Source organism: Apostichopus japonicus, chromosome 13 (genome assembly GCF_037975245.1).
Source record: "Apostichopus japonicus isolate 1M-3 chromosome 13, ASM3797524v1, whole genome shotgun sequence".
In the NCBI taxonomy this organism is placed as follows: Eukaryota; Metazoa; Echinodermata; class Holothuroidea; order Aspidochirotida; family Stichopodidae; genus Apostichopus; species Apostichopus japonicus.
The window spans coordinates 24,808,499-24,836,488 of NC_092573.1; the positions used below are offsets into that span (position 1 = coordinate 24,808,499).

General features: G+C 36.1%; 2 protein-coding genes across 8 annotated transcripts; one reads left to right on the top strand and one right to left on the bottom strand.

Annotated features, from left to right (window-relative positions):
• The first annotated feature begins 9 nt into the window (after positions 1 to 9).
• LOC139979170 (cation channel sperm-associated protein 2-like) lies at positions 10 to 12,544 on the top strand. 6 transcript variants are annotated; one of them, XR_011797101.1, is made up of 14 exons: positions 10 to 404; positions 1,681 to 1,842; positions 1,924 to 2,100; positions 3,053 to 3,121; positions 3,525 to 3,697; positions 4,014 to 4,181; positions 4,899 to 5,023; positions 5,369 to 5,541; positions 5,977 to 6,112; positions 6,573 to 6,650; positions 7,501 to 7,575; positions 7,787 to 7,817; positions 8,853 to 8,947; positions 9,447 to 9,500. XR_011797101.1 is itself a non-coding variant. In XM_071989894.1 (14 exons), the coding sequence occupies exons 2-14, from the start codon at positions 1,698 to 1,700 to the stop codon at positions 11,174 to 11,176; spliced, it is 1,509 nt and encodes a 502-aa protein (XP_071845995.1). In that variant the 5' UTR covers positions 13 to 404; positions 1,681 to 1,697; the 3' UTR covers positions 11,177 to 12,544. The 6 variants fall into 6 exon arrangements, 5 of the variants coding, with proteins under 5 accessions (XP_071845996.1, XP_071845995.1, XP_071845993.1 ...); XM_071989894.1 differs by lacking the exon at positions 7,787 to 7,817 and adding an exon at positions 11,130 to 12,544 and having other exon boundaries at positions 13 to 404; positions 1,924 to 2,009; positions 3,067 to 3,121; positions 9,447 to 9,599; XM_071989892.1 differs by lacking the exon at positions 7,787 to 7,817 and adding an exon at positions 11,130 to 12,544 and having other exon boundaries at positions 13 to 382; positions 9,447 to 9,599.
• On the bottom strand, positions 12,348 to 27,984 carry LOC139979169 (katanin p60 ATPase-containing subunit A-like 2). 2 transcript variants are annotated; one of them, XM_071989889.1, is made up of 14 exons: positions 27,707 to 27,984; positions 23,396 to 23,563; positions 22,362 to 22,431; positions 22,018 to 22,048; positions 21,090 to 21,267; positions 20,328 to 20,537; positions 19,618 to 19,794; positions 18,978 to 19,160; positions 18,393 to 18,487; positions 17,637 to 17,744; positions 17,091 to 17,256; positions 16,792 to 16,894; positions 15,765 to 15,797; positions 12,348 to 14,060 (listed from the first exon to the last, which is right to left on the bottom strand). In XM_071989889.1, the coding sequence occupies exons 1-14, from the start codon at positions 27,758 to 27,760 to the stop codon at positions 13,924 to 13,926; spliced, it is 1,713 nt and encodes a 570-aa protein (XP_071845990.1). In that variant the 5' UTR covers positions 27,761 to 27,984; the 3' UTR covers positions 12,348 to 13,923. The 2 variants fall into 2 exon arrangements, with proteins under 2 accessions (XP_071845990.1, XP_071845991.1); XM_071989890.1 differs by lacking the exon at positions 15,765 to 15,797.
• Positions 27,985 to 27,990: the final 6 nt, after the last annotated feature.

Consider the following 27,990-nt stretch of genomic DNA (forward strand, 5'->3'; position numbering starts at 1 on the left):
ACATATTTTAGAGAAACGATGTTTACCAGCCTTGAGAAAAATGTTAAATTATAGTTAGTTAATTTATTGAAGGATTTAGATTTTGAAATGTTCAGAAGAAAATGTGTGAGACAAATCATATTTGCCTAAAACCACAAAACGACTGGAAATGTTACTCAAACAAACTATATAAAAAAAGTGTTCTGCGGTTTCCATTTAAACAACAAATTGGACCATAGACTTGTATTGTGTACGGGTGAAGTGCTTCTATGTTAGTCTTTATGATCATGTTATTTTGCTAGTTCCGTTCTGGAATGACACAGGAGATAACCCAAAACTTCGACCCTTTTCGTTTCCACGATCAAGATCATTGACGGAAAGTGAACCAACACTAACTTTAGTGGTAAAGTTATTTCACATCAGCGGTATGCCTCGTTATATACTTTGTACTAGGCCTTGGTTACTACCAATTTCACGAATCGAAAAAAAAATATCCAAAACATCACCGTGACTCAGTGTCATACGGAATATCTAGATTCTTATTTCCAACTAACTAGATTTTTATTTTCCACAGAATTTTCATCAAATGGCATTAACTTGCAATAACTTTTTATTATTATTTATTATGTTAGGTAATACAGTCTTGTTCAAGGCCAAGGCCCTCTCACACGACTTTACAACTTAACCCAGGTCATTGGTAACTTGTCACACCTACACACCAAAGTGTGCACAATTCAAACAATCCCTCCTGGGGCACCACAGTGCACCACAACCACGTGTCCCCCGGGGGACTTCCCATGGCGTGCAGCCACAAACCGGCGCATGCAACTACATTTACAAGTTACCTCACAACTTCCCAAGTCCCCAGTGACCTGGGTGAAGATAGGCAATGGAGATAAAGTGCCTTTCCCAAGGACACAACCCAATGATCTGGCCAGGACTAGAACCTGTAATCCTTGGATCACAAGTCCGATGCGGTAGCCAATTGGCCACCATGCTCCCTTTCAGCATGCTTAGGCCTAGGCTAGGCTATTTATGAATTTAATGGAATTCAATGCAAATTTCACCAGAATACTTAGATTATATTCCTCTATACCATATCAAAAAGAAATTTTGACCTGGACTATTCTTTTAAGTATACAGCATGCCTTGCCAGACTTAGGCTTACTTCATATCCTATTCAAATGGAATGTTCCTTGCGTGGCCGCGGATGTCGTTCTCCATCACTAAGGTAGCTCTTAGTACCGCTTGATTTTGGCAAACGGTTTCAAAATTGTATTGACAGTTAAACAGCTCAGGGATGAAATCATCAAAATTTCCACTTTGTGGCAGTGAACGCACTCCACCTCCATAGGCATTATTGCACAGTTGCGACATGTACACAGTTCTCATGTCTTTTTGTTGAGGTCAAAGTTCATCCAAGATCACCAGAGATCAAAGTAAGCTAGATAACTCCAAAAGCAAAGCTTGGATGAACTCCATGCTTGGTTTGTCGATCTCATTTTTAGTGAGTATAAAACTATCCTATTCTTTCTGTGAATGTGAAAGTTCATTTGATAGTCAAGTTTTATAGCAAGCTACAAAAAGAAACTACAGAATACCTTTCAATTGCATAATAGTTTGTAGTGATTTTCATGTGGTTTATTGATATATAGACATTCATGTGTTTTCATTGTGTTATTTATTCACAATACTTTACAGGTAGATAACCACCTAGGATGGCACAGAAGAGATACGAAGAAAACCTTTCTCCTTACGCGGAGTTATTCCGCTCAAAGCTTATTGAGGATTTCCATTTGCTTGAGAGCTTTGATGAACATGGGAAGTCAGATGCCCCTAAGTATTATTCCAAGGATTTTGAAGGTACAGTAGCACTCTCTGTTTATATATTGTTACTGTATATTTACTCAAATTGTTACAGTATATATGTTCTTGACCTTTTAGATCCCGCCCGCCAAGATAAAATGATGTTGGAGAACCCTCATGGCTTAGTCAAATTCCAGGTTTACTCAAGGAAAGAGCCCGGTGAGGTTAGTCCGAGCGACAGAAGAAGGAACAGAGTAAAGAACAAAAACTCCAAAAACCCACCCCTGGATATCTGGGCCCACTATGTTCTAGAAAATATCCTTTCACAGTATTCTTTCTGAAGGAAATTGTAAACAAAAAGTGTGCATTTGTATTTAATGAACATAGAAATTAAACTTGAAACTTGCAATTTAATGAAGCGCATGTCAATTCTAAACCTGAATATGGACAAACATTGAAATAAAATCAGTACATGTTAGTTTGAGACTTTTAAAATTAAAAAGTATTTAATATTCAGTATTTTATATTCTATTTCTAATTTGGGTAGCCTAATTTGGGTAGCCTGTAATTTTTTTTTAATGTGAGTACAGGCCCCTGTTTGAGATCAAAGGTCATTTGAGGTCAACAGAGATCCAAGTGTGACACTTCTGTGAACATGATAACTCAAAAAGTGCTGCTTGGTTGCAGTTCATTTGGTGGTATGTAGCTCCTCCCCCTTTGTTAGTGCAAGCATCCTACTGTAACTGGTAGATGTCAAAGGTCATTTGAGGTCAACAGAGCTCAAAATCTGAAAATGTTGTGAACATGATAACCCTTACAGTAAGGGTTGGATGAACGTCATGCTTATACGTATGATCCACCTTATTGAGTGCAAGAACCCTATTAACGTCTGTGTAGGTCAAAGGTCATTTGCACCTTATATAACTCAAAAGGAGCATCTTTGTTGTCAAAGTTCATTCTAGGTTAGTATTGGTCTGAAAACCATGTCAACATTATCAATGCAAAAGTAAAGCTTGGATGATGACTTTATGATAGGTCGACATTTTGTGCAAGAATCTTGCTGATCAGTAATGGCTAACACATACTGTAAGAATCTTGTTTGTAATGTTACTGTTTAATGTTAAAATTTAGCAAGGAGTCACTAAGCAAACTGGCTCTCTGGTTCTTCATATAGCCATCCAAAGTTTGATACGTGGTTTTGAATATAAATTTTTCATTTGTGGATGTTTTTAACAGCTATCTGAAATCATTCCTTAACATTTGCCACGTTCGTTCTTTCAGCATTTCATGCTTGTGTTGATTCTGTCCAATTCAATAGCCCTGGGATTGCAGGCAGGTAAACAACCATGCTAAGTCATAAATGTATATAAAATAAATGTTATTACCGAGGACCAAAGCCTTATTAAATTTAATGATTGGATTACCATATATACCAACAGTAGTATTTCAAAATGTTGAAATCAATTAAAAAAAATTAATTTTTTTTTTTGTATGCTCTTTACTGTTTGAGAATAAATTTTAAGATTCAACCATGATTTAAAAACTCATTGGAGACTTTTGTTTATATTACCATGTTAACATTCACAAGGGAAAATGAACATCGCATTACATGTAGTAAATCAAAGGTTTATTTTTGACATGATTGAATATAATAAGAAATCTTAAAAAACTTACATTCTAATGTTTTCATGAAGAGTTTGAAGTCAATAACTTGAAGTCGATATTTTTGTCTCTCACAGAAGTATCCGAGAGTGACGATCCTAAATTTGCTGGTTTGAAGTTAGCGTTGGATATTTTTGACTACTGCTCTCTGTTTCTCTTTATGGTTGAAATCATTTTGAAATGGATAGATAATTTTTGGTCATTTTGGTCCGATAACTGGAACATTTTTGATTTTGCAGTTACTGTCGGGGTAAGTTTTTCTTAAGTGAGGTCACTTTATGCCTTAAAGCTCAAACTTGCTAAATGTGAAGTTCTATCAAGTGTTGCCTGGATTCACCTCCAGTCTTTGGAGACATTTTGATCATTGAAAAGCTGAGCACTTTTTTTGTGTTTGGCATTCGTCAATGTTGTTTGCTTATTGGGATATTTCACATAATTGGTGAAGCTTCAAAAAACAAGAAAAAGATTGCTACATGTCAGCATTTTGTTCTCTCATTGTGTACTACACCACACATGATTTGAGCAAATTTATAATAAATATCGGTATTAATTTTGTTCAATGACAGTCCTTTGTGCCCGAAATTATCAACTTCTTTGCTGGTGACATTGGAGGGTCAATGGTGCGAGTGATTGTGAGGAACTTGAGGGTTTTCCGAATTTTACGATCACTAAAAATGGTGTCTAGATTCCGGCAAGTCAGACTAATCGCCTTGGCTATTGGGAAGGCTTTCAGTGTAAGTCCATTTATTTGAATTTTCTATTCTTTTTGCACCTTTAATTTTAGTTTGTCGAGGTGCTGTTTACATACCATTCCAATCCATCACTGTTTATTTACCATCATCCATCCATCTATCCATCTACATTTTTGCTCTACATTTTTTCTATTGCTATGTTTAGTAAGTTTTATTTGTATATATACGCTGTTTATTTACCATTCTCCCTCCATCGTCCTCCTCCTCCTCCTCCTCCTCCTCCTCCTCCTCCTCCTCCTCCTCCTCCTCCTCCTCCTCCTCCTCCTCCTCCTCCTCCTCCTCCTCCTCCTCCTCCTCCTCCTTCTCCTCCATCAAGGCTATTACTTTCGTCATGCTACTCCTCTTCACCGTCCTCTACATTTTTTCTATTGCTATGTTTAGTAAGTTTTATATGTTAATATACTCTGTTTATTTATCATTCTCCCTCCATGGTCCTACTCCTCCTCCATCTGCATCAAGGCTATTACTTTCATCATGTTACTCCTCTTCACCTTCCTCTACATCTTCTCTATTGTTATATTTAGTAAGTTTTATTTACCATTCTCCTCCTCCTCCTCCTCCTCCTCCTACACCAATGCTATTACTTTCATCATGCTCCTCCTCTTCACCATATTCTACATCTTTTCTATTGTTTTGTTTAGTAAATTTGATTTACCATTCTCCCTCAATCCATCTCCTCCTCCTCTTCCTCCATCCAAGGCTATTACTTTCATCATGCTCCTCCTCTTCACCTTCCTCTACATCTTTGCCATCACCGGTATCATCTTCTTTGACACTTACACCCGCTCGGAACGTCAAGATCTCAAATACAAGGACAGCTTCAGGTTTGCATGCTTTCCATCTCACCTACATGTATCCATTCCTCTTTACTTCATTACCTCCTGGTTTACATCCATTTCACTTTATGACCTTTTTTTTAATCTTAGTTGAACAATGTAAACAGTTTGGAATTGCTAGCAAAATGTAATTAGCATCTTTATTTTCAGCATAGCTTTATGCCTCCAGAAGATATATTACATATCAATCTTTTAATGTCGTATGGGAATCATTATGTTTGCATTTAATACTTTTTGTAACCATGACAACTTTGTACGATTGTCACTATAGACCCACCACCATATATACAAAGGGAATAGACGTACAGTATTTTCTTTTGGTTATGATTTCAGGAGTTTACCTCGTGCCATGATCACCTTATTTCAACTGTTCACCTTGGATCAGTGGTATAAACTATTGAATGACATGTGGAAGGTGATGGACTCTATGATACCCCTCGGTTACATCATCCTCTGGATCTGCATCGGCTCATTCATCTTCAGAAATGTCTTTGTAGGCATCATGGGTGAGCCTAATCAATTTTGGTTGCTTTGGTATGTTTAGGAGGAGTATTGGTGGGGAGTATGTGATATTACACAGTGCAGTAAACTAAGTCAGATTCCCACTGAATTGTTAAAGATTTGACATCAGTTTGTGTCATGTTGAAAAGAAAATTTATCAGATGTTTAATACAACTAGTTAGGATTGGCTCATTTCTAATCACGTCGATTTCAGATCTGGTTTTTATCAATTTGTTTTTATGTTAACTTATAATCATGGGATTTATGAAATTATATTTCTTCTTGTAATATCAGGTCTTTACCCTTAATAGATCATTACTCCTCTTTCCCAGATTTAAAATTTCTGTTCTGTAGCAAGGTGTTGACCTTTGACAGCTGTTGATCTTTGACCTAGCTGTGTATGATTCACAAGTTGTGATGTGTGTTTGTCTCTCTGTCAGTTAACAATTTCCAGTCGATCCGGAATGATTTATTTGAAGAGGTCAAAGAACAGGAAGCCGCCAGACAGATAATTCAAGATACCGAGAAATTTAACGAAGAATTATCCCGTCAAGAGAAGAAGTTGAATACTAAGAGGTGTGTGATTATAGGATATTATATTCAGGTGGCTGCTTTAGGCTATGACCCATAAATATGAAGACAGTTTTGAGAAGGTTTTTTAAACTTATATTTGTTATTATCATGTTTCTTATGTGGTCAGGTCTTTTTTTAGTCTGGTCTACACTTCATTACGATGTGCTCATCTTGTTTCGTATGACGATTCAGTGATTTTCAACACAGGTTTGTTACCAACAAAAGGCACCAACCTGTATGGAACATTGTTTGAAGAGTCAATCAGTTCTACAAATGCCAATGCTCCCAGTATAATGGAAATATTGTTATGAATCATATCATGTGATGGAAGTTGAAACTTTAAAGCAACAGACAACACTCACATTTTTAGTGAGATCTTATTTATCAGAGGGCAAACACTTGGCAATTCTACTTGTAATATTCAAAGACAGTTTTGGCTGAGAAGTTCTTTTGTTATTTCCAGGCGTGGTACTTTATACCAAGGTCCCACAGTGCAGCCACCAAAGCCCAACCAACCACAGCCATCTCAGCTAGCTGGACTGTAAGTTATGATATGCTTATGATATTATATGTTATGATATGCTTATTTGATGATATGTTATGTTATGTTATGCTTGCGTCATGATATGCTTACGTTATAATATGCTTATGATATGATATGCTTATTTGATAATATGTTATGAAATGCTTACATTATGATATGCTTATGGTATGATATGTTATGATATGCTTATGTGATGATGTTTTATGATATGCTTACATTATGATATGTTATGATATGCTGATGCTTGTAGAACAAACAAGTTGAACAAAGAAGTTTGATGTAAGCACTATTGATTTCATGCAAACTGTTTTTCGTCACACAGTATAACTGGAGACATTTAACGACTCTTAACATTGTTTACACCCTATTTCTTGTCATCAAGTTTGTAGATTGTTGTCCCTCTGACCCTCCCACTTCATGCCCACCACTCATCTCCCACCCCATCACCCCACCCCTTTATCCACATTCCCATATCTCCCACCCTTTAGTCTACCATGTGAATGATCATCACATTTCTAGAGGCCTGCCTATGGCATCATGATGCCTTGAATCAAAGACAAGTAGAGTGTCTTGGAATTAAGATATAGTTCAAAGTATGAAGAGAGCAAAATATCAGGATTGGAATGAAACTGTGAACTATAATTTTCCAATAGTGTGAGAATATAGCAATCTTTCCCTTATATTATGTTCATTTATGCATGAAGTGTGATTTTGCTACCTAAGTTTATGTCTTTGAGAAGTATCTCATGCAAGGGAGATATCTCTAGTGGTTGCATTCTATCTCCCAAGTAGAAACACATAATGGAAGATGTATGCATTGTCTGTTTTCCTGTTTCATTTTCAAAAGGGATAATTCAGAAACAGATGAGCAATCTGTCTCTCAAGAAGATGAATCAAATACAGATGGACAAACAAGTCTCAGGTACTATCTCAATTCTCATTTCAATCATTTTTGCCTAGTGTCAGTACATGGTTGTAATTTAGTTTTCTTCAGATTGATAGATGTTTGATCACGATGCTCTAAATCGATAGCTTCATCACGTCGCTGACAGAAAAACACTTAAACTGTCAGAAGAGGCAAAACACAACAAACCACTTTAACAAGTGTGACTTGCTTTCATTTGATCTCCTAGATGTATCGCCTTTATGTTGCTGCTTTCTGTGGTATGTTTATCTGTTGATCCTAATGATCATCTTCATTTCATTTGGTTATACTATTCTTTCTTATAGTGGCACTGATTCTTAAGAGTGGTTATACCTTTCTCACCTTCTGTGGCACTGATTCTTACATGTATGAGTGGTTATACTATTCTTTCTTATAGTGGCACTGATTCTTATGAGTGGTTACACTATTCTTTCTTATAGTGGCACTGATTCTAGAGAGTGGTTATACCTTTCTCTCCTACATTGGCACTGATTCTTACACGTATGAGTGGTTATACTATTCTTTCTTATGAGTGGTTACACTATTCTTTCTTACAGTGGCACTGATTCTTATGAGTGGTTACACTATTCTTTCTTATAGTGGCACTGATTCTTATGAGTGGTTACACTATTCTTTCTTATAGTGGCACTGATTCTAGAGAGTGGTTATACCTTTCTCTCCTACATTGGCACTGATTCTTACATGTATGAGTGGTTATACTATTCTTTCTTATGAGTGGTTACACTATTCTTTCTTACAGTGGCACTGATTCTTATGAGTGTTTATACTATTCTTTCTTATAGTGGCACTGATTCTTATGAGTGGTTACACTATTCTTTCCTATAGTGGCACTGATTCTTACATGTATGAGTGGTTATACTATTCTTTCTTATGAGTGGTTACACTATTCTTTCTTACAGTGGCACTGATTCTTATGAGTGTTTATACTATTCTTTCTTATAGTGGCACTGATTCTTATGAGTGGTTACACTATTCTTTCCTACAGTGGCACTGATTCTTATGAGTGGTTATACTATTCTTTCTTATAGTGGCACTGATTCTTATGAGTGGTTACACTATTCTTTCCTATAGTGGCACTGATTCTTATGAGTGTTTATACTATTCTTTCCTATAGTGGCACTGATTCTTATGAGTGGTTTAATATACCTTTCTCTCCCACAGTGGCACTGATTTAATAATTATGAGTGGTTATACTATTTTTTTCTTATAGTGGCACTGATTCTTATGATTGTTTATACTATTCTTTCTTATAGTGGCACTGATTCTTATGACCTTCTTGGGGAGAGCAGTGACAGTCTGTTCCGCCGATCAAGTGATGGGATGATAGACAAAGACAAATTATCAACTAGTACGTTGGTTTTTCGATACTTATCTTCATTACTTTCCACTCACCTACTACATTCTTTGTTTAGTGCTATTGTACTTTCTACTATTTTATGTTGTACCATTGTTCTTTAACTATTGTACTTTTTTTCCCCCTTTTCTGATCTAAGAGGACATCCTCTGTCCCTGTTTATTAAGGTATTAGCCTCAACGATGTTAGTAACTTGGCATTAAAACATTTTTCTCAGCACTGTAACTATAAGCATAATATTGATTGAAACTTATCTGTATGATTGAGTAGGGAGGTCATATTCTAGATAACTATTTGATAGACCAACTTTAGCACCGTTGTAATGGAATGACAGATATGTAAGGGAACCTTGTAACAGTTTAATTAGCATTGCAATCCAATGCTCAGTTAACTGTCAAGAAAGTAGTAACGTAGTAAGTGTGGATTCCTGTCTTCTTTAGAAGAAAAAACTCAACGTTAATCTTTCATAATTTTCTTACCTTTTTTTATTCAGATTGGGAAAAGACAGTTCACGACAACCTGACCCTTCTGACCAGCACCCCGTCCGAGACTCTCTGGCCGAGGGATACTCTCTTTAGATACTTCCAGCTGATGGAGTCCTTGATGGAGAACCTTCAAGAGAGACAGGATCTCCAAGATTTGGCATGTAAGTTTTGATCTGGGCTTAGAACAGTCTGTTGTGTAAAATATGACATCATCTCCAGCCATTAGTACACATGAGCACAGATAGATAGCTTTCATTTTAGTGAAGTTAGTATATTGTGATAACAGATGGGTGTTTAATAAAACAGTAAAAGTCTGTTATTCTTCAAAAGTTCAAAGTAACTATAAAGAAGTAGCTATTACCTAGTAGTAGCTATTATTAATTAAAAACAAAGAAAGTAAAATTGTTTATACATGTAGTTAATATTTTACACAGTGAAAGTTGCTCAAATCGATGACCAAAGCTTTGTCATTCGGTTTCGCTTTGAAAACTTACTTCCACTTTCATTGTCAATAAGATCACTTGGTGATTTAAATAACAAATGAAGACATTTTTTGAAACTTTGAAAAGATTGCCATAGGATAAGAAGCCTTAACAACATGACCAAAGGACAACGGTATTTTTTGTAACCACAGATGATTCTCGACATTACTCGTAAATATTCAGGACACATTTCTAAACCCCTGCATATTGTTAATACATACTCTGCAAAGATTCATGGGAGATGATGAATATTCATAAGCAATTAGACCTCCAAGATATGGCATGTAAGTTTTGATCTGGGCTTAAAACAGTCTGTTGGGTAAAATATGACAACATCTCCAGCCATTAGTACACAAGAGCTCCAATATACAACTTTGTAGTAACCTATAGTGTGATAACAGATGAGTGTTTAATAAACCAGTAAAAGTCTGGTATTCTTCAAAGTAGTAGTTGCTATTACCTGAACAATGTACAGCACCCCAGTAAGGGCAATTTTTCTAATTCTAATTCCACTGTGTACTGTACCCTCATGTCATAGTTCTAATAGCAGCAGGATATTTATATTTGTTTCATACTGCCTATACAAGTGCTTTTTGAAGGGTGAACATCGATCATCGATGTACAGTGTATATATAAGCAATTGTTCCAACTGGGTAGTACCTTATTAGCATATTAAACTTTTGGGTCGAAAGCTGTTTGAAAACTGAATGAGGCTAAACTACCATGTGACTGCACTTTATAAGGCACACTGAAATATCTTGAAGAGATGTAATAGTATGAAAAGAACACATCAGCATGTGGCATGAAATCATCAGCATGTGGCATAAAAAACATCAGCATGTGACATAAGAAACATGGACACAATTTTGTGTGCATGGGCAAATGGTAAGTGTTCAATACATAGATTGGTTATTAGACTGTCTTCATAGAAAATGGCTCACTGTTCACATTTTTTGTGCGGATGGGGGGTTCATGATGTGATAAGATGAAGGTTTAAAATATGTTTCTATAGGTAACAATTTCGACTACTGGTGGTGAACATGACTTTGTGGTAAATGTGCTCTTTTTTTGAGTTGGGTATTACTGATATCAACATGACCCAATCTTGACACACATGTTGGCATGCCTTACTGTATGTGTTAACTATGTGCTATGCATGGTTCATTTCAGAAATGACAAAAGTTGACCTATCATTTATCTTTCTTTCAGATCACTCCCTTCTGCAGATATTTGACTCATTCGACACATCTGCGTAACACCTGCCTTCAGGATACACCTACCAGAGTCTGTCTTTCCATTTCAACATCATTTTAATTGTGCAGAGTATTTATTTGAAAACAATAAGTTTTTCAGTTGAGTTGTGAACTCTTCTTTCAACTCTTCAGGGTGTATTACTGCGAGAGTAAACTGCAGTTGATAGAACAAACTTATTCCTGGATTTTAACACCAATTGATACTTAACTAGTTATGGAATTTTTCCTTCTGTAAATTTTTTTTACAAAAACACACTGTTCTATTATTTACACAATTAACAAATTTTATACTTTGGTTTTTGTGGTAAATATTTAATTAAATCTTAAGTGGTAAAGCTATATTAGCTTCATTGATTTGTTAGTATTGTTATAATATGACAAATGGATCAAACTCAGAGCAAGTAGTCACTTTGACACCTTTTAAGTTATTTAGATACAAGTGGTAACATTAAGTATTTAAATAAAATGTATTTAAATGCTGGCATATGTTTAAAAATGCTGTATTTAAATGCTCTCATGAAAGAAATATAACAAGTTTTTGTCTTTCAAATGACCTTTTTATGATGGTCTATAGACTATTGGGCATGACCCAAAAGTGGGTTGGGTGAACTTTTCATAATATATCTAAAATATTATCTAAAATAATATCTAAATAGTTATATAAATAGAATATCTAAAAATTAAAAAATATGCAATAGTCTAATCTAGCTTTTATACAGTCTGAGCATTGATTCTGATGGGTGGGGGCAAGGGGTTGATCTGCTAAGGTAGTGACTCAATCCTATTGCTGGGTTGTAGGCCTAAAAGGAATGCAGACAACTGCTTCAGTGCATTATGAGTATAGTTGCAGCATTATAACCTTATTAAATTGGATTATCCAAAAATCATTCATTTTCATGGAGAGAGAAAAGGGTGGGGGTTAATTCCAGGTACTTCAAAAGGCAAATAGATGGAAGCATTGCAGGGATTTAAATCTTTCATCAATATCAGTTGGATAGTCTAACAAATGTTTGCTGTATTTAAGCATCATACGAAAGAAGGATAGGTAAGAAAAGACTGGTTATGTTTGGACAGCATTCTTTTATTACACATTACTTCACAATATATATTTCTGACATTCTTTTTACATTTGCAAGAGTACCAGTTTGTTAATAATTAAAAGATATAGCTGGAATGCATTTGTGTTATTATTTATTCTTTATACCATAGCACACTCAAATTATTTCTTGCTTACATAATAATTTATTTTGTCACATGTTTAATCCTTATTATTGTTATTGGTATAATGGTTAATTGTAGAATATAATTTAAAGAAAGGAAAATTGTTTATACATGTTGTTAATATTTCACAGTGAAAGTTGCTCAAATCGATGACCAATTCTTTTTGTCATTCTGTTCTGCTTTGAAAACTTCCACTTTTCATAGTCAATAAGATCACTTGGTGATTTAAATAACAAATGAAGAAATGTTTTGAAACTTTGAAAAGATTGCTAGTTGAGAAGTAGCTCTTAACAACATGACCAAAGGACAAAAGGGATTTCTTTAACCACAGATGATTCTCGACATTACACATTTGTAAATATGCACTACTGACTTTTCCTTCTGAGGACATCTTTGTAACTGAAGATGCACTTGAGAGATCTTAGTGCTGGTAAACACGAACACAGATGTAATATTCGCCGTCGGTCGACGAAACACCTACAGGTTATCGCAAGTTGTAAGATATTCTGGTTTGCTTGGGAGCTCGTACTCTGTTACCATTCTGGAGTAGCAGTTATGTTAGCTTTTAACTGTTAGTTTTTATTTGCTGCTATTATACATATTGCACAAATCTTACAAATAAGGGTGTCACTATGGGAATTGTAAAAGAAGCTGAGAACATAAAGAGGACATCAATTGCACATCATAAAACTGTACTACAAGTTGCAACTCAATCAGTTTGCCTACTAAATCTTCATGACTTGTCCTCCCGTTCTCCCCCTCCCTCCCCCCGCACCCCACGTCTCTCATCTTCTTCCTTCTCTTCAATTTGAAGGGGAGGATGTTTATCAAGGTTCCTGTACCTTCCATACAATGTTTGCAGTTAACTCCTCTACGATAATTTCTATGTAACCCAGTGTTAACTGTCATAGGAGTTGACAGACAGACAGGGCATAACGCCTTGATTTACACATGTGCAGGGTATTCATTTTCACCACCACACATGAACAGTTAAAGTGAAACACTTGGATGGTTTTTCAAGTGGTTCCATAGCTTTTCCAGTTCAGGAACCTGCCATCAAATCTCAATATCATCAAACTTTACAACCTTGTTTGTTGAAAATTACTTCCAAATCACATCTCTGAGAAGTTTTTTTACTAATTCACATGGAAACTACCAGCTACACTCCACACTCGAGGGATACTAATTGATCTTACAGACTTACATCCCTTAATACCTCATTGTGAGCAACAATTTCATCCTCCTCCACCATTTAAACTCTACCGGTTTCCACGCTGACTTTTCCATGCTCTCCTTCCTTGAGAGTACCTTTCCAGCATTTCTCTGGAAGATTAAGCTTACCCATGTTCCAATCACAGCCAGGGCTTACAACCGTATACTGGCATTCCGATATTCCAGCTAATTGCACCTTTCGTCAATTTCAGCTAGGACAGCCATGACGGAGTGTTGTTCATCATCTTCAGCTGGCAGCTGCTACGACAGAGGTTGTTTAGCTGCTAAACAAGACGTCTTCTTATCAAAGACCCTCGTCAGACCGACTCGTATTCCTTCTGCCATTCTATGTATTTCTCCTTCAGTCCTCTGGCAGACGGCTTGGTGTGTGCTAACGCTGCCATGACATCTTCTGTGGTAATAGCATCGATGGTAAGGTCTGGCATAGTTTCCTCTGTGGAAGATGAAAATAGTAAAATCATCTAGTCAGATGGTTACATAAATGGCAGCTCTATCATTATTACCAGAGACTTCACAAAGTTATGCTCATCCAACTGTTACGATAATGACAATTTATGCCATGGCTCACTTTACATTGGGACCTGGTGTTACACAAACATCATGTCAGTTCTAAGCCCAGCAATTGTTATTGGTTCCAGAGGTGAGAAACGTAACATAAATAGCAGTGGATGGGCCCAATGAAATCTCACGATGGGCACTTAATATGTATAGGGTGCAGGTCGGTGATTTATGGTTGAGTGATAGAACAATATTTGAATGAGAACAAAGATGGGAAGCAGTTAATTTTCCAACAGTGCAAATGCAATGATGAACCCTTGTAAATGCATGTAATGCACACAGTAACACCTACAGTTGTAACTTAAGTGCAAAACCGCAAGAAATGTGGTGTCAGTGACCCAACATCGTAGAGAGACTTTTGGAGGCCCCGCCTCCAATCTACTGTCAAATGTGCACAAGAAACTTGATCAGTACCTCTATTTTACCACTCAAATAATTATGCAGTTCAGATTATGAGAAATTCATTTCAATAAACTACTGGAGGGATATAAAGTGGGTTAAAGTATTATTGAGGCATATTCAACAGCCCATGCTTTACCTTACCAGGACCATTGTTACATTTTTTGCCAATTTGCCTACAAAATGCAAGTGCTTAAAAAATTCTACTCACAAAATCAACTTCCCACTGGCATTTTCCTGTACCACAGCACACATCAGTTACTTAACAGGGGTATGTTCCCTTGACTTATTATGTGTTTATGCTTTAGCTGGCTACTGTCAGGAAAATGCAAGTGCCTACTTTTTCTTTCAACTGGTAAACAGCAAAACCTACTGAAATTTAACTATTAAATAGCCCTCATTTTCGAGGCCTGATTGCTGTAGTGCAGGGTTTCAAGTCATTTTTCCCTCATATCATACGGTTTAATGAGGCAATGTCCAAAAAACCTGCTATAGGGGTTGGTCCCATATGTGTTTATGGGACAACACAGATATAGTTTATTATAATAAAGTGTTAGCAATACTTGTTCCTAAAACTGAAAGAACCTTCCTTTTTAACATATTTCATAGAAGAGTTGTGTGTCTAAGATTATAAAGTTCTTCCAAATGGCAGGGATATTGTCTGCAACTGTCAAAAACCCTATTGACACTATGGTTGCAAGTTATTTCAATGGTTAGTACTATGATGTTAGTGTCGGGCTTTCAAATTTTTATTTTCTTATCTCTACAACATATTTTGAAAATTGTTATCTTTCCCCTTGCTTTAAAACTAGTTTGATTTGACTTCAAAATAAATGAATGCACCAACACACACATCCAACACCAGTCATCTCCATTTAATTTGTCTTTAAAAAGAGTTAACCACCCACAGACGACCATGAGAGAACCAAACAGAGAGAGAAAGGAACTTACCAAGTATGTTATAAATAGACGTAAAATCAAGAAAACGAGGTGTAGAAAAGTGGATATTAAATTACAGACTATAGAAATGATGGAAGAAATGGTGTTGTAGTTATGTAGCTAGTTTTCTAAAAAAAAATATAAAAAAACTGTTATATAGCTAGGTTTCAGTTCAAAGAAAGTGTGTTAACATGACTAGTTACATGAAAGGTCACCGCACAAACACATAGTGATCACTTACTGCGCCAGTAAACATTATTATCATCAGATGAGTCTGAACATGAGGGAAAAAACCAAAATATATCTTTATGATTAAATATTCTTGATTACTCTGAAATAACTTGATTCATATATCCTGTGGATCATTCTTAAATGAATCAAGTAACGGTATTGGGGGTGGGGGGATATTGGCATTAGGTTGGGAGGGACCACCTGTTCTGATAATGAAAGTTTGTCATTACAGTATGTAAACACCAAAATCTTAATTTAATCATCAGTTTAACCAAAAAAAGAAGAGTTTTCCCTACTGTTAACCTTCCTTCAACATGTATAAATGGATCTTGAAAATCGAAGTCAGGCAAAACCATTTACTGCAGTGAATGCAACATCGTTCAACTTTCTAGGTTATAATTTCCACTTATATTTTCTGATATGAAACTATATCTATGTCATGTTCTCTTGAAGGTTTGGACAGCCACCTTCCAAGCATGTATGGTGGCATTCGGTAACTTTGCGTGTACCCCAGATTCCCATACTGTGTTGTTACATATGTAGCTGCACCGATAGACACTGTAGTTGCCGTGGTCGTAAGTCAAATTTTAACCACTTTTCACTAGCAAGTTTTAATCTACAAAGCCTCAACAGCCAATATCTTCACAGTAAAACATGGAAACATCAATTTTGTATTTTGAGTTGTTTTTGTGAATTATTTCATACATTATGTCAAATTATAAAGTAAACTTCAATGTACGCTTCGGGCAGTTTGACTCCCAACCTTTACAAGTATTTAATTCTATTTACTCCGGAATTTGGTCTAACCATCACATAGCTAACGGTTTGAACTGAACCACTGAGCAAAATCAACAACATCGTCATCACCATTATCATTTTAAATAACATTAATGCCTTTACTATTGGATATTTACTGTATATCATCATACAACCATTTCTAGTAACCCTTCCCTTCTTTTTGGCTTGATACATCATTCTTAAATATGTTGTAGTTTTTTACAATGGAAGTTCTACCTTTCAAAGTTTTTTTGACTTACCATTTTGATTGGACTCTAGGATATTAAAGATCTTTCGGACTCTCCTCATGGCAGCTTCTTTACATACAAGTCTGATATCTGATCCAGAGTAGCCCTCCGTCACCTAGAACAACGACAAAACAAGAAATAATAATAATAACAATACAGGATCAAAGTAAATTAAAGTAGTTTCCCCATTGCAAAGGCAGTCATCCAGTTTATAGTAGTCATGTGACAAAGCTTCAGATATATTCATGTTTAGAGTAAACGTATAAGAAATATAAGTAAATAATATTAAAAAATGTTTGGAAGCTCCTTACATCAGCAAGGTGATGATAATCCATAATTGTTTCTATTTCTAAGGTACTTCCTGGGTTGATGACTGGCGGTAAATGGAATTCAATCATAGCTTGACGGGCATCTCTGGTGGGTAAATCTACCAGTATTCGCTTTTCTAACCGTCTTAGCATAGCGTGATCAAGCTCCCTGGGGGACAAAAAAAGGAATAAAATTATGTAAAAAGTTAAAAAATCATAATCAAAGATCCTGTCTATTAATGAAATGGTGGAGCCAGATAACAGGAAAGCAAAATAGTTCTACTCTCAACTAAATTTTCTTGATAGCCATGCTACTTCTCCAGTGTGTCTCCCGAACGGTACTCCACTGAATCTTGTTTTCCATATTTATTTGTTCTCTATTGTCTCCATAAAAGACTAGGTTATAGTGAAAAAATATTAAAAAGAAGAAAGAACAGCAATATTTCAAGAGATTGCTGCCACATTGTTTAGTATAAATATATAGTTTTAGTTTGTTTTGTAATTGTACATTAAAAGTGGCTTTAATACCATGAAGGTGTCATATCTTACCATGGAAGATTAGAAGCTGCCAGTAAGAATACTAAGTCATCAGATTTTGCTAGTCCATCCATCTGTACTAACAGTTCTGTTTTCATCCGTCTGCTTCCTTCATGCTCACTGAACACATAAGATAATAAACATGAAAAGTTGTTGAGAATCTGATCATAAACAATACGAATAGGGTTAGTACATGTACAAGATATCATTATATACATACATATAATTATCTGATCATAAACAATATGAATAGGGTTTGTACATGTACAAGATATATATATTCATATATATATATAGATATATATAATCAGACAAAAGAAGAGAAATAAGATATGACTCATATTTGACAAATAAGCAGTACTCTTGTAGAAAATATATCAGACTTTTTAGCCCCCCTGGGACCTTTCGTCAGCAATTCTTAGCAGTGGAATGAAAAGATCCAATCGATTTATTTCTGTTTACGTTCAGTTCTGGAATTGCCCCTCCTACTTATCTAGGCGTCATACTTTCATTGTGTTACATTTTGTACTTTTAATTCCACTGCCAAGTATTGCTGACAAAGGTTCCAATATAATAATTCCAATATATTTTCTAACACAGTACTCCTTATTTATCAATTATGAGCTCTGCGTTTGTCTAATAAAATTTTCTTTTGGAGTACACATGGATTTTCTTTTGTTATATATATATACATATATATATATATGTATATAATACAAACAGCATTTGGGAAACACTTATTTTGATGATGATCATGGGTAACTTTACCTGCCACCTGTACTTCCCCTCTGGCTCATGACAGATTCTAACTCATCGAGGAATATCGTAGAAGGAGCGTGAAATCTAGCTAGCTCAAATAAAACCTGAAGAGATCAAGTAAGAGAGGAAGAAAGATGACAGAATAGTTCTATCCATTGATAATTTATAGCTAGCTTGGTCTCAGAACCAAACTAAAATTCATAACCCATTTTATTTTAAGAACTAACACTTGAACAAGGACCAAAACCAACAGTAAAAAGCCCAGCATACTCAAAAATGCCATATTCCTCCTTTGGTAAAAGTCACACAAGACATACAGGAATTTCCTACGAGAAGGAAGGAGAGGAAGGGGGGGGTACAGGATTCAACCTCATAAAGTGATACCAGATAGTGGCACCGCCAAACCCAAACTTCACCTAACATTCTTTAAATTTTTTTCCCTCCAAATATGACAAAATATGGCAGCTAACAGGGCCAAAGAAACAGGTGTGTGATACAATCTTTATACGGAGGTTTTTTCTTTTCATCTCATAAATTCAACGTCTTTCACAATCGTGTGTGATAATAGGGAAATGAAACGTCTGATCCGCTTACCCGTACAAGTTTCTCCGAGTCTCCTCTCCATTTACTGACTATACTCGATGCTGAGATATTAAAGAAAGTTGTATTACATTCTGTGGCTACTGCCTTTGCTAGTAATGTTTTGCCCGTGCCAGGAGGACCATACAAGAGCAGACCTTTCCATGGTGACAGGATTCCTGTGAATAGCTGTGGATACTTTCAAGAAGAAAAGAAATGGTGTCCTTGTGATTAATTTGTCATTATTTTAACCCAAATGAGTAAGGTAAACAATCAGGGAATTTTTAGCAGCTGACAAAGGGGGATTTGAATAGAATACTGCACCTACATGAAGTCTATAATCTTTTAATGCTGAACACAAGAGGGCAGAAAACTTTTAATATTATCTAAAGTAATTTTTGGTCATTGGTACAAGGACCATATGTAGGTTACGAGGGAATGAGGGAGGGGGAAGGGATGAACATTAAGGCAAATTTGAAAACAGCAGCTCTTCAAAAAATGATGTCAAAGATTATTCTGTGGCAAAAGGTGTCTTTTGTATAGGTTGGAAGCTACAGTGCAGTAACACAGTGCGGTACATCGCCCAACCCTCACTCTAACGTTAAAGAACATGGAGATGGTCCATGGCAGTCATGGACTCAGGTAACACACTTACCCTAATAGGATAAACCACTGCTTCCTTTACAAGACGTTTGGCTGCATCAAGTCCCATAATATCATCCCACCTAACGTCTGGGTTGTGAAGGTAAATATCTTTACTGATATTTTGTGCAAGTTCCCTCCACTCTAGCGTATATCCAGCGTAGCCTCCTAAAGGCTTTAATAACCTCTCCTACGAAAGAAAACATGGTAAAAACAATCTTTAGACATGTGGCGGTTTGCAAAGGTTCTAGACCTGTGTTGAAATTATTTATGTATGTCATAATAGCAGACAAAAGGTAAGAAGATAAAGAATACATGGAATGATAAAGCATCTGTGAGATGAACAAACATTTAATCACTTATTAAGTAAATACATTAAATTCAAGAAGGACTAATTCATACCAAGGGTGGTAATAATGGAAACTAATTACAGTAAAAACAAAACAAAAACAGCAATAAAGGAATTGTGGTAAAAAGCTTCATTGACGACATAGGGGTAATGTAGCCCACATGAATGTTCCTTAGTTGACAATTCTTTGATAGTTCTTCAGTTGACAAACTCTACTTTACAAACAAACCAAACTTGATTATCATCATCATGGGATTCCATTCTGCATCATTTCTTTTAGTTAAGAAGGAAAAGTATGGAACACATTGCTAGATACTTGACTGGAAGAAAAAAACGAGTGAATTCTAGGAGATAGATTCATGAATGAAACATACGGAAGGATCTGTGTCTGTGAGGTACTCTTGCGTGGCACCTTTGACAGCATTGTTCAACATGGCCCGCATGTCGATAATGGGACCTTTCTTCGGGCCCAATTTGTTGTTATTCGGTCCAGAAGATTGATCGAGTGCTTTGGAAACATTCACTACAGATCCCGACACGGAAAGTTCAGACAGAGGATCACCATGACCATTGATTACAGGTGCCTGTATAGAGGAAAGATGAGCACATCTTTATGTAAGTAAATATATATATATATATATATATATCCATAAAAGCACTTTGTATATTTATATACCAACAGATTTTAGCGATGCATGAACAGCTGGTAACCATCAAGTTGAAAAATGATATCTTTGTTAAACTAAAAGTAAAACTCTGAAAGTGAAATTTTTGAACTATATTACAATATTAGTCACTTAAGTTATTCCACATTGAGTTGAAGGTACCTTCTCCAGTATCTCGAAGCAAGAGTCTTCTAAAGCTGCTAAAAGGTAAAACTTCACCAAAAAGTGATGACGACAGGTCAATGAATAATAACCTTCATAATTCTTCATAATTTCTACTTTACCTTTAATAGTAAGTCAACGACAAATTTGTAACCCTGGGGGCACTTGTAAAATTTTTTGTTTTTTACCATCAAAGTTCAGAAAGTATATATGTACATAGAAGTACTGCAGTAAAAATATACAAATTAACAGTATTTGGCGACAAGAAACTAATGAGAATCGACTATGAATCAAGTTACAAGTGCTTACAGTTGATTGCTTGTTGTTGTTATCTTTAGAATTTTTCTTCTCTCCGCTCGACTGTCTCTTAGAATTGACAGAGCTGGAGTTGGGTCTCCTCCTGGATCCATTGGCAGACGAAGATGAGTTGCTGCCACTCGGGTCTGGGGCGTGGGGTATCCGTGGCAACGTTGGCGTGCTACTCTGCCTACAGGCAAGACAGATTAGAAGTCAGCAGCCTGGTACTGAGTCACTTAGGGTTGAGAATTCTTAGTGCTTATTTAATATGTAATAAACAGTGTGTCAGGCTGAACTAGGTGAAGGGGGGGGGGGGAGGAATACCCTCCATCAAGAAATAAAAAAAATCATTTAAAGATAGATATATCAGCAGAGCAAGATATTTGGATAAGTTTGAATCATATATAATGTACGAATGTGTCAGTGTTCGTTTCTTGAGTTGATTCCTACGGGTTGTATTGGTGATCAAGCTACTTTCATTCATTAATAATTAATAAATAAGTAAACAAAACTCCAAAATTACATCTATTTGTCTACTATTATCTACATACCAGGCAAGAAGGAAGCCTGAATATTATCAAAGAAGAAACAGTGACATATATGACTTATTTATATTAAGCAATTGATCGAACACCAAATATGCTAAGAACAAGATCAATACCAAAGCTGATGAAACTTGTAATCGCTGACATTCAAAAGAAAATGAAAAAAATGGAAAACTGATTTGGGAATTCCTTACTCAATGTAAAAGAGCAGAGATATTTATAGCTAGATGGGGATTAGAACCATTGATTTCCGGCTTACAACCTACAAGTCACACATTAAACAGTGTAAGTCTCATATATGCAAACACATGTACATACGATGTTTAGATTACGGTTACTTTTAAACGTTTTGCAATTTAATACGCAGGCACAAGATAAACAATATAAAACTTTACCTTTTTGTTTTTGGATGTTTGGAAGGTGTTCCTGCACGAAAAAAAAATAAGAGAACAAAAAGGCAATCTTCTATATATCTTATACATATGTAGTTTGACTATGTTTTATCTTGAACATATATAAATTAGACTTGAAAATTCTTTCAATAGTAACAGTTGTCTGGCTTTTAATAGTCTTGAGCAGAAAAGCACATGCAAATATGCTTGAAAGGAGTTATTAGGTACAATAAAACATTATTTTTACAAACAGATGCAAAAACGATCCTTAAAAATTTGCCCCTGAAGGTGTATATGGCAGATACCATGAAATCCCATTGAAAACAATGTGATTAATTGTTTCTTACCCTCTGTTGACAACTTCTTTGTTATCTTTGGATATCGTTGAAATTTCACAAAGTAGTATGATTCATACTCCTGTGAAGAAAAGAAGGAAGGCAAAACAAGATGACAAATGTAAATGTGGATCATACCTGGAATATATCTTCAATTCAAAAAATTTAAAAAAAATTAAAAAGCAAGAGTTTAATTTTAATTTCTACAAGACATAGTTTCTAAATTGTTCTTAAAAAGAGACACAGTACTCCCAGCCTTGACAATTTTTTTTTATTTTAGTCTAAACATGCAGAAGTTATGTCATGAGGTTTAATATTTCCAGTAGACTGAAATAGGTACAGTAACAGCCACTGAAAGTGACTGAACAAAATGAACAACCAAACTTTCGGAAATCCTTTGAACTTTGTCTTCTAATCTACATAAGTCAGTTTAATTTCTGACACAATTTTAGAAACTCGTTATAAGGATGACTTTACAGTAGGCACAGAATTAACTACAATACCGTTTAGACAGTCAAAAACGACTGATATCAGTCCAGGCTGATATCTGTCGAGTATTTCTGTACACCTTTAACTTTTTTGAGGAATGACACTTTAAAACAGCTGAAGTTCATCACTTAAAGTGGCTGGACTATAAAGTCTAATAAACAGACCATTAGGCCAGTTCTTCAGATGGGACACAACACATGCAATGGGAAATCATTTGTATGACCTCAAATGACATGTTTACAATATGCTTCATAATTGTCATGGACAAATGGTAATAAATGTTGTTTCGGGTGTACACTGTTGTTCATATGAAGTTGAATAGAATATGGTTTGGATGAGTTATTCAAATTTTTGTAAAACAATGAATTGAAATTGATATTTTTGCCTGAGGATTTGAGGTCAGCATCAAGTTAGCCTTAAAGTAGCATGCTAGAGATTTTGGATATTTGAAAGATGGATAACTTAAAAACCGGAAGAGGTATAGAAACATTTCTAGAAGTCATCTTTCTGTCTTCGACTATATGACATCAAGTTACATGATAAAGTCAAATACGCACCATTAACACTGTTTCTAAGTCGACATTATCGCAGACTTCAAACTTGTTGAAACACAAATTGCTCTCTGCTTCTAAAGACTTTGCTGCCTCAGAGTAGCCTTCTTGTACCAAATGGTGAAGGACCAGGATCAAAAGATTCTTTTTTCGTGTTTCTGCTCTCTGCTCATCCTGTAAATGAAGGTAAACATACAAATGCAAATGATGCATGTGAGTTTAATATTTCAATGAATGAGAGGTTAAGGTTTTTCACAATATGCTTACAACCAATTGTGTCCAACAGAACAACTTATTGATTGTCAATTTCAATTTACAAAAAGCAACAAATCTGAGGGAGAAAGTGAAAAGGCTAGGCTAAAAGATGGGACAGGAAGGGGGTTGCGGTAGAGAGGTAAAAGGCGAGGATAAATTTTTCATAGCTTTATTACAAAGGGTCAACACGAAAAGGTAAGCTTAAGTCATACTGTAACTCCAAAACACAACAAGCTAAATTATCATCATAAGCACACATCTCTCACCGCAATTTTGTTATAGCCATGGCTAGTCTGAAAGCTACTGTATGCATTCTTGTACTTTGCCTTATTCACTTTCATCAGTACACAACAAAGTAAATCATGATACTTTAAAATTATGGCTTTATTTATTCCTAAACAGGCTAGGCCAAGTTTCATAAATTATCTATAACTTTCAGATTATGACAGAATTGCAACAGGTGATTTTAGGTGACCATTTAGTATCTAAGGTCATTAATTACCTTATAGTTACTAATGGTCATGACTATGCCCCCAGCAGCTGGAGGAATACCAGATTCGCATTACATTATTTACACGGCAACCGGACAAATATGGTGCAAGCTAGTGTCATCACCAATCATCGGCCTGCTTGGCTAAACGGAAATGCAACATCATATTCCCTAGCAGCTGGGTGAATAAGGACAAATGCTTGCACTATCCCCCAAGCTACCAGGCAACAGGACACTTAAGGGGTACTGCCCTTGTTATTCATCAGGCTGCAGGACCAATACTATGACCTGTTTTGTTATTCCCCAGGCAGCTGGACAAAGATAGAGTCGCATGTTCAGTCTTTAGTTAAGTGCAAACAGTACAGATTGAATATTTCACCGGTTATTGTAGGTGCAGGTTATAAGAGCTCCTAGTTGAGGGAGGTAGTTACTGAAATAACACCTAACAATAAAAGAGTTTATTTCGTCATCATGTTTTGAATTGTGGATGTCGTTGACCTTATATTTCCCCAAAGTTTGAGTTGGATAGAACATTGAGAAAGTTCATAGTTTCATACTAGCCTAGGCCCACCTGTTATTCACACTAGCCTAGGCCTAGTTTGAAAACAATGTAACATGAATGCATTTAACTGAACCTTATTGCAATGTACTTCATCAACAAGTACGAAATTGTGTTGCTTTGCACTTTGTAAGCTCTGCACTCTGATTGGCTAATTAACTACCAGATAAATAGCAGGGTAGCCTATGCATTTTCATTGTGACCGGCTACCAACATGATTAGGCTACTACTATTACCATACTATAGTTTAATATAGTATTACTACGGTAGGCTTGCACGGTAAACCGGTTTTAGTACCGAAACCGTTTTTTTCCGACCAAATTTCGGTACTATTTCTTATTTTAAGAAAACCGAAAAACCGGAAAAACCGAAATGTGAATTGCAAATATTGGAAAAAACAAAGTTAAAGCTTCCATCCATCATTTGTTGACTTTGGTTTCTCCTATTTACTGTTATTTTTGCAATATGAAAGTAAATTGCAACAAGAGAAAGCTTTTCTGATAGACGACATTGTCAGCTACGATCGGCACACGCCATTACCAGTGCTTGAGGGTGGATAGCTAGGCCTAACATTAGGCTATGCAGCCCTTATATGCGTGCATCCGTTAGGTGACCTTGTAGTAGTGTACAACTACAACTACTACTAGTGGACCTTGGTGGCCAACGTTAGTATAGTTGTGAGAAGTACACACTCAAATGACGAGATGCAGTTCAAAAAAAAATTGTTATATCCAACGTGTTTGTCCTCTTTGTGTTGTTCTTATTATTTAACTTCAATTTAATAGTAGAGGATATGGAGAAAATCTTTTCAAACACATTGATCACAGTTCGTGTTAAAAAAATGAACGTTAAAACTTGAAAGGTACATTGCGCAATCCACAATACCATACGACATGTACAGTCGCGGGGGGGGGGGGGCTCTGTGAGTTTAACAACTAAGATGCAACAAGTAACATTAGACCAATCACAGGGGGGGGGGGCTCTGAGTTTACCAACTAAGATGCAACAAGTAACATTAGAACATTCACAGTCCATTATTCACAAGATACACCTGGCGTCAGGCTTGAGTCAAGGAATATTAAAGGAGTAAAAATGTTGCATACATGGCTAGAAATTACAGATGTTGCTGTTGGGACAATTCTTCTTTGTATGCTAATAGATTTTATTTTCTTTGTAAGTTTCCTTTCAACATTTCTTCTTATCAGTTATCAGACAAGGCGTCTCTCAGTTGGTTTTTCGTTTACGTTGATGAACACATGTTACCAACTTTAACGTTAACAATTTATATTCTTTGCCGACCTAATCCCCGCTTTTGCCAGCGATATTTTTCAACTTGTACTTGAAAGTGTAGATGGTAAATTCTCTTCACTTCTTGAAGAGCAATTTATTTTACCGCCAAGATACCACCCGCGAACATGGCTAGAGCCTCGTGCAATTTGGTACCTTTGAACACTTTGTCAGCCACTACTGAATATATTGGACCAATCATATTGTAAAGCAATTTTTTTTTATGATCTCCAATTGGTCATAATGGGGTTTACGCTCGGCCCTCATCTCCGAAAATATAACATATAATATAATATAACATGACCGTGACATTTTTTCTGAACACGAATTTGAACTTCGTGAAGTACAGTAACTACACAAGACAAACGATACGTGTACGTGATGTTAAAACTTTAAGAAAAACTTTCACTAACTCATTTCTTTTCGACATATTTACTTCAGTTTAGTTAACGTGGGTAATAAAATGAGAGCCATGAAGGCAGTAACATTTCTTGAATTTATTCTCCATATTTTTAACCCTTTACTGCGAATGAACAGACTTGAACCCGCTGTTGGTAAAGCTTCAAAAATACGCATCTTAGCGATCGAGATTTGAATTTTTTCAATGCAATTCGGGAGGGGGAAAAAAACCGGTTTTTGAGCCAGATTCGGTTTTTTGCTAGAGAAAAACCGGTTGTAAGTTTTCATGAAACCGTGCAAGCTTATACTACGGTTCCAGTGCGAATTCCGCCATAGGTACAGACGGCATTCCTTTGCGCCATAGGTTTCGATCCTCTTCGCCATGGCGGAAAGGTACATTTTAGGAAAGAATTTTACACAGGAATGTATCGGTAAAACTTTCTTTGAATCGCGTGAAAGGATAGGTACACTGTCATCAAATGTGATGATTCGCTGGATAGACTGAATTGTATGTAGTTAAGACAAGATAGGGGAATTGATACAGTCTTTAATATACAGGTTGATTGAATAGTTCCAATTGTTAGTTCGTAAGAGTCAATACACTGTCTTCAAAAAATATATAATAATTGGTTGAAATTAATCAAATTAAATTAGGTTTATTGTTTACTAAAAAGTCTGGTTCTGATTGTTTATTTAAAGACCGTTTTGTGGATTTTATGGGCCTAGGTAGAGTGACGCGAAGCAATATATAGTGCATATACAATGCACCCACAATAATGGTGGGGGAAGGCACTTTTCTATGGCGGAAAGAGCATATTTTCTAGGCCGTGGCTATTCTTACGACCAGGAGTAACAATTATTTATAAACTATTCTTACAACATTGACGAATTTCCAGTTACACATGCGCAGTAAAGTAAATAAAGCAACTGCGCATGCCTAACCGGAAATTATTGTTACTCCTGGTCGTAAAAATAGCCACGTTAAAGCAACTGTGCATGCATAACCGGAAATTATTGTTACTCCTGGTCGTAAAAATAGCCACTTTTTATTTTCTATGGTGGAAAGTACCGATGGCGGAATGACACTGCCCCTAGGCCCCCTAGGCCTAGTATTATACCTAGGCCTTGGCTAGCATTGCTCAAGACTGAAATAGGGCGTGTATGGTAACAACTTACTCTAAGCCTAAAGTTAGTCGTATGCTATGTTATTATGCTAAATAAATGGTTGGCAATAAGAGCCTACATTAACCCTAACACTACAGTTATTGAGTTAGGCTACAGTAGGCTAACATTAACTTAGCCTTGGTAGAAAAGAGACAATTCTTACAGCCTCGCGAACTTGGTTTGCAGTTTTGAGAGAAGCATAGTTAAGGCTCTCCATGATTTGAGTTATGCACTTTGCTTAAGAAATAGTGAGACATCTAGGCAAGATCTAGGCAAAGGCCGCGTTGAACTGGATTTTTAAGAGCCATAATCATCTGTAGACTGTATAGTGTAGTTGCACAAGCCAGGAGACCAAGGAGTTCTGTGCCAAAAATCAAAATACAGTGTATAGCCTAGGCTAGGCTGCATAATGAACTCGCGTCGTCCGTTGCTAGAAGGATAAAGTAA

Coding starts and splice junctions, on each gene's coding strand:
- LOC139979169 (XM_071989889.1), bottom strand. CDS start 27,760: ATGGAGAGCCTTAACTATGCTTCTCTCAAAACTGCAAACCAAGTTCGC. Junction 22,049..22,361: donor AAAGAAGTTGTCAACAGAGG/GTAAGAAACAAT, acceptor TTTTTCGTGCAG/GAACACCTTCCAAACATCCA. Junction 19,795..20,327: donor TCACAGACACAGATCCTTCC/GTATGTTTCATT, acceptor TTTCTTTCGTAG/GAGAGGTTATTAAAGCCTTT.
- LOC139979170 (XM_071989892.1), top strand. CDS start 1,698: ATGGCACAGAAGAGATACGAAGAAAACCTTTCTCCTTACGCGGAGTTA. Junction 3,698..4,013: donor ATTTTGCAGTTACTGTCGGG/GTAAGTTTTTCT, acceptor GTTCAATGACAG/TCCTTTGTGCCCGAAATTAT. Junction 8,948..9,446: donor CAAAGACAAATTATCAACTA/GTACGTTGGTTT, acceptor TTTTTTATTCAG/ATTGGGAAAAGACAGTTCAC.